We start from the raw sequence: 4,687 nt of genomic DNA on the forward strand, positions 1-4,687 counted from the left end.
TGGGCAGATCCTGTCTCACTTTGCAGAGATTCTGATTTAATTTAGCATTTTCGTGGGAGGAGCCATGGACATCATAACTTTTTTTTTTCTTTTTCTACTTTTTTTCTTTTTTAGAGACAGGGTCTCTCTCTGTTGCCCAGGCTGGAATGCAGTGGCATGATCGTAGCTAACTGCAGCCTCAAACTCCTAGGCTCAAGAAATCCTCCCACCTCAGCCTCCCAAGTAGCTGAGACTATAGACGTGTGCAACCTTGCTTGGCTAACTTTTTTTTCTTTTTTTTTTTTTTAAGAGACGGGGTCTCCTTATGTTGCCCAGGCTGGTCTCAAACTCCTGGGCTCCAGCCAGCGATCTTCCCACCTCAGCCTCCCAAACTGCTGGGATTACAGGTGTTAGCCATTGCAACTGGCCCATTTTTTACCTTTATATTAAAGTATAGCACAGTCAGTTACAGATCGAACTCCTTCTTCTCCTCTTTTCACTACTTCTCCCCTTCTCACTACTGCATTGACTAGTCTTATAAATAAATAAGTATAACATATGTTCAGGAAAGTGCACAGCTCAATGAATTTTCAAATTGTACAAACCGTGTCACTAGCATCCTAATCCATAAATGAAAGTTTAGACCAGCCCCTAAAAAGCCCCTTCGTGGCCCCACTCTGTAACCATCTTCCCAAAGCCCCCAGCTCTCCCTTCGTTTTTTTTTAGAGGGAGAGAGACGAGGAGAGATGGAGTCTCACTATGTTGCCCAGGCTGATCTCGAACTCCTGGGTTCAAGCGATCCCCCCCAGCTCCAGCTCAGCCTCCCAAAGTGCTGGATCACAGACGTGAGCCACTGCGCCCGCCCGGCCTCTCCTGACTTCCAACTCCCGCTACCCTCTCCTCCCCAAGATGCCCCGCCCTGCCCAAGGCCCCGCCCCCAGGCCGGCCACCACCTCTCACCCGACAGCACCACCTCCACCAGGTCGCCCTCCTGGATGTCTCCGGCCGAGCGCACCAGCTGCAGGAGGTTGGCCGACGTGGGGTCATGTTTGAAAAGCAGGATCTTGTCGTAAAGGCCGTAGAAGCCACACTCAGGGAACTGAGGGGCGGGAGAGGGATGTGGCGACGGAAAAGCTCAGAGCCGCTTTCAGCAGCGGGCGGACTGTCACCCTCCCAGGGCAGGACCGGCTGTTTCCCCCGGAAACGCAGAGACCCCGCAGGCCCTCGCTTCCTGCCTGCCCCCTCCCAACCCCAGCGCGAGCCGGGCAGGATGCCAGCGCCCCAAGTGTGCGGGGAGGGGGCGTCGGCGTGGGTTTGGTGGCTGGAAGGGGGAGCTGGGGTGGGAGGGAGAGTGGCTCCGGGAGCGTGGACACCTCGAATTTTCCGGAACCTGGCGGAGGTGGGAGGGGATGCTGAATGAACACCCCCTCCCCTGTGCCCCCTCCCCAGGCTCACACACCCGCCCCCCAGCTTCCTTCCTGGATCTGTCTATTGTTGTCCCAGTTACCTGGCTCGAGGCCCAGCACTGGGGTGGGGCGAGCTGGAAGGCGGACTTTTCGGGGCTCCTGGGAAAGTGGGGGGGCGGGGCTCTAGGACTCGAGGGGGCTGGAGATAAGGGGGGCGCCTCCTACCCGACGCTCAAAGGACCCAGGTGTCTGGGTCCTCAGCTTGGGGGGCCTGGGGGCAGGAAATGAAACCGGGTAGAACAGAAAGTGAAACTGCCCGGGTGGGGCCTCGGGAAGGAAGGTACGGGGCCCTAACACACCTGGACCTGGCAGAAAAATAAAACTGGGGTGAAGCCTGAGCGGGGCAGGCTGGGGACTTGAGCACTGGACAAAGAAGTTCACCCAAGGGACAGTCTGCCCCTGTACCCCCACTGCATCAGCTTCCCATGAAGTGGGCTGAGTTGGGGTGGGGAGCTGGACCTGCTGGATTTGGGCATTTGGTGGGCAAAACCCTATCAGTTCTCACTGCTAAGAGAGAGTCCACAGAAGACCAGGACTGTCTTGGCCCTGACCCCTTGGGAAGTTTTTCTCCAAGCTTAAGTTTCCTTGTCTGCAGAATGGGGGAGCTGGCCCAGTTCCCCACGTTTCTCTGACGCCCAAAGGATTCATTTCCAGGAGTCTGAAAAGATTCTGGAATTTGGATATTTTGGGACTCCAACATGCTCACATTATAGAATTATACATTCTAGATTCCAACCTGGTATCACTATACATTTTAGGATTTCAATAACCTAAATAAGTGGTAATCTAATATTTTAATATTCTAGGAGTCTGACAAGCTAGGACTGTGGTGTTTGGATTCTTTAGCATTCAAGGACCTCATCCATCAGCATTCCAAAATTCTAACATTTTAACTTTCTAGGATTCAACAATCTAGGAATCTCATATTCCAACATTTGAATGTTTTACTATTTCACAAGCCTAGAATTCTAATATTTTGAACACTAACATGGGGGCCATTTAATTGCCTAGGATGCATAGTCCAACAATTTATGATTCTAATATTCTAACATTTCTACAGTCCAGTACTCCAACACAGAAGCCCACTGTTCTTTTAACATTTTACGATTTAGACGTGGAGTTCCACCTGGTTTCCTCTTGCCATAACACCCAGCTGCCCACCCTGGGGACCCTGGTGTCCACAATTAAGAGTGGCTAGGAGGACTGTGACTAGGAAAGGGAATAGGGTCCCCAGGGTCTCTAGGGGTGCCTGCCCCTCCACACATATCTCAGGCTTAGGGCAAGGCACAATTGGGCTCTAAGACCTCACTTGCCCCTGGCAGCTAACTCAAGCACCTGCACCCACACATGTCACCGGATCACCATGGCCAGCCCGGGTTCAATTTCTCCTGTTTCCACCAAATGGGAGGCCCAGGATGGGCCTGGATGTGGAGGTCCGCCGACATCCTCCCCTCTCTACACCTGGCTGGTCCCCCCCTTCCTCCCTGTTTGCTGCAGAAAACAACAACATGCAGGGACATGAAATTTGGGGAGGCCTCTGGGGCACCCCACCCCTGCCCAGTCCTCTCTCAAAGGGATGGTGGGGAGAGGGGCAATGGAGGGGGGCAATGTCCCCTATCCCTCCATCACCCAATGCTCAGGTCCCCTTCCCCCCTCTACCGCACACCAGGCCCCAGACCCCTCTGCCAGCGCCCCCTCCTTCAATCTCTCCCCGAGCTGCATCGAGGGAGCCCGCGCCCTCACCTTCTGGTCCACGATGGAACAGGCCAGCTGCTTCACATGAGCCAGCTCAGAGGCGGCGGGCAACAGCACGAACTCGCGGGTCAGCCCGATCTGGATGTGAAAGGAGACCCCGGAGCCCGGGGCCGGGACCTGGGGCAGTAGCGCTGGCGGCGACTGCAGCTCTAGGCCGCCGGGGGGCGGAGGAGACCCCGGCCCGGGAGAGCCAGGGAGCCCGGCGGGAAAAGAGGGGGCGGCGGCCATGGGGGGAAGCCAGGGACCGGCCGCCTGGCGCCCACCCGGGACCCGGCCGGGGGGCCCCGGGGGACCCTGGGTCCTAGATCTGCGGGATCTCGTGAGCAGGTGGTGGGAGCGCGGGGATCCAAGAAAAGATCTGGCAGGTGGAGGGGACCTGAGGATGGCAGGGTCCTGGGAAGGAGAGAAAGGCACTGTAGCGGGTCAGAGGCCCGGAATCCAGGACTCCCAGCAGAGCAGAAAGGAGAAAAGTAGTGGTTTGGAGGTCCCAGCGATTGAGAGATTCCAAGAAGCCCAAGAGGAAATCTAGTAGGTAAGGGTCACAGGGATCAGGAGAGCCCGCGATTCAAAGGCCCCTTCCCTAGAGGACGGATTGAGAAGGGGACAGAGGGAATCCCAGGAACCAGTGCTCCAAGAAGAGGATCCCACTCAGAAGGCGGCCCGGGGGAATTCACCTTGAGGGTGGAGGCAGGAGTCTCTGAGTCGGGGACCAAGTGGATCCCAGAAATAAAGGGGTTAGCAGGGACCCGACCGGCCCGGGGATGGGCAGAGGGGTCCCGAGGGCCGGAGTGGGTAGAAGGGAATCTCACGAATCGCAGAAGTTGGAGAAAAGTTCGGTCGGGAGCCGTGAGGAAGGGGGCGTTGCCGGCGGTGGGGTGGGGTGGGGGGCAGGGAGGGTCGCCAGGCGCCAGTAGCTCTTTTTCCCCCTCCAAAGTTTAAGTCGGCGGCGGCGGCCCAGGAGGAAGTGTCCGGAGCGACGGCGCAGTCGACCAATCGGCGCGGGCCTCGGCAACGTCAGCGAGGGGGCGGAGCCTACCGAGGGGCCGGGGGCGGAAGGGGAGGGCGGGCTTGGTGCCTCTGAGTTGGGGGTTGGACCTCCGCCTCCTGGGTCGGGGACCTGGGATGGTGTGAGACATGGAGGGCAGGCAGGCGAGACCAGTTCCTTCCCTGAACACAGCCAAGCCTGGAGAGTTAACTTTTCCCTCGACTGGACAGGGAGGGGAAACACTGTCACCCACCGCCGGTCGCGGGCGTCGGGCTTGGAGACCATTGGCCCTTTAAGGAGGGGAGCCCTCTCCGGCAGGCATCCGGCGCCCATGACAGTGGACAGGGTGGGAAATCAGGGTCAGGTCCCGGCCCGCTCCCTTGGCTCGGCCTCTCTGTTCTCCGAGCGTCGCCCCAGCCCTCCCCGCCGCGTCCCAGCCCAGGGAAGGGGGTGCTGCAGAGCGTCCCCCCGCCCCAGCCCATTTAACACATGGAAAGACCAA

At 57.9% G+C, this 4,687-nt stretch overlaps 1 protein-coding gene across 5 annotated transcripts in view; it reads right to left on the reverse strand.

Moving 5' to 3' along the window:
• PRKD2 (protein kinase D2) overlaps positions 1–4,195 on the reverse strand; it is a 60,651-nt gene extending 56,456 nt beyond the window's left edge. For 2 of the 5 annotated variants that reach the window (XM_011969607.1, XM_011969589.1), the window contains exons 1-3: positions 4,010–4,195; positions 3,189–3,593; positions 940–1,078 (exon numbers count right to left, since the gene is read on the reverse strand). In XM_011969607.1, coding sequence (XP_011824997.1) covers positions 940–1,078; positions 3,189–3,428 — 379 coding nt within the window. In that variant the 5' untranslated portion in view covers positions 3,429–3,593; positions 4,010–4,195. Of the gene's footprint in view, positions 1–939; positions 1,079–3,188 lie in introns of all 5 variants that reach the window. The other 3 variants (XM_011969595.1, XM_011969583.1, XM_011969600.1) reach the window with 2 other exon arrangements.
• Positions 4,196–4,687: the final 492 nt, after the last annotated feature.

This window comes from Mandrillus leucophaeus, unplaced genomic scaffold (genome assembly GCF_000951045.1).
Source record: "Mandrillus leucophaeus isolate KB7577 unplaced genomic scaffold, Mleu.le_1.0 Scaffold120, whole genome shotgun sequence".
NCBI lineage: Eukaryota > Metazoa > Chordata > Mammalia > Primates > Cercopithecidae > Mandrillus > Mandrillus leucophaeus.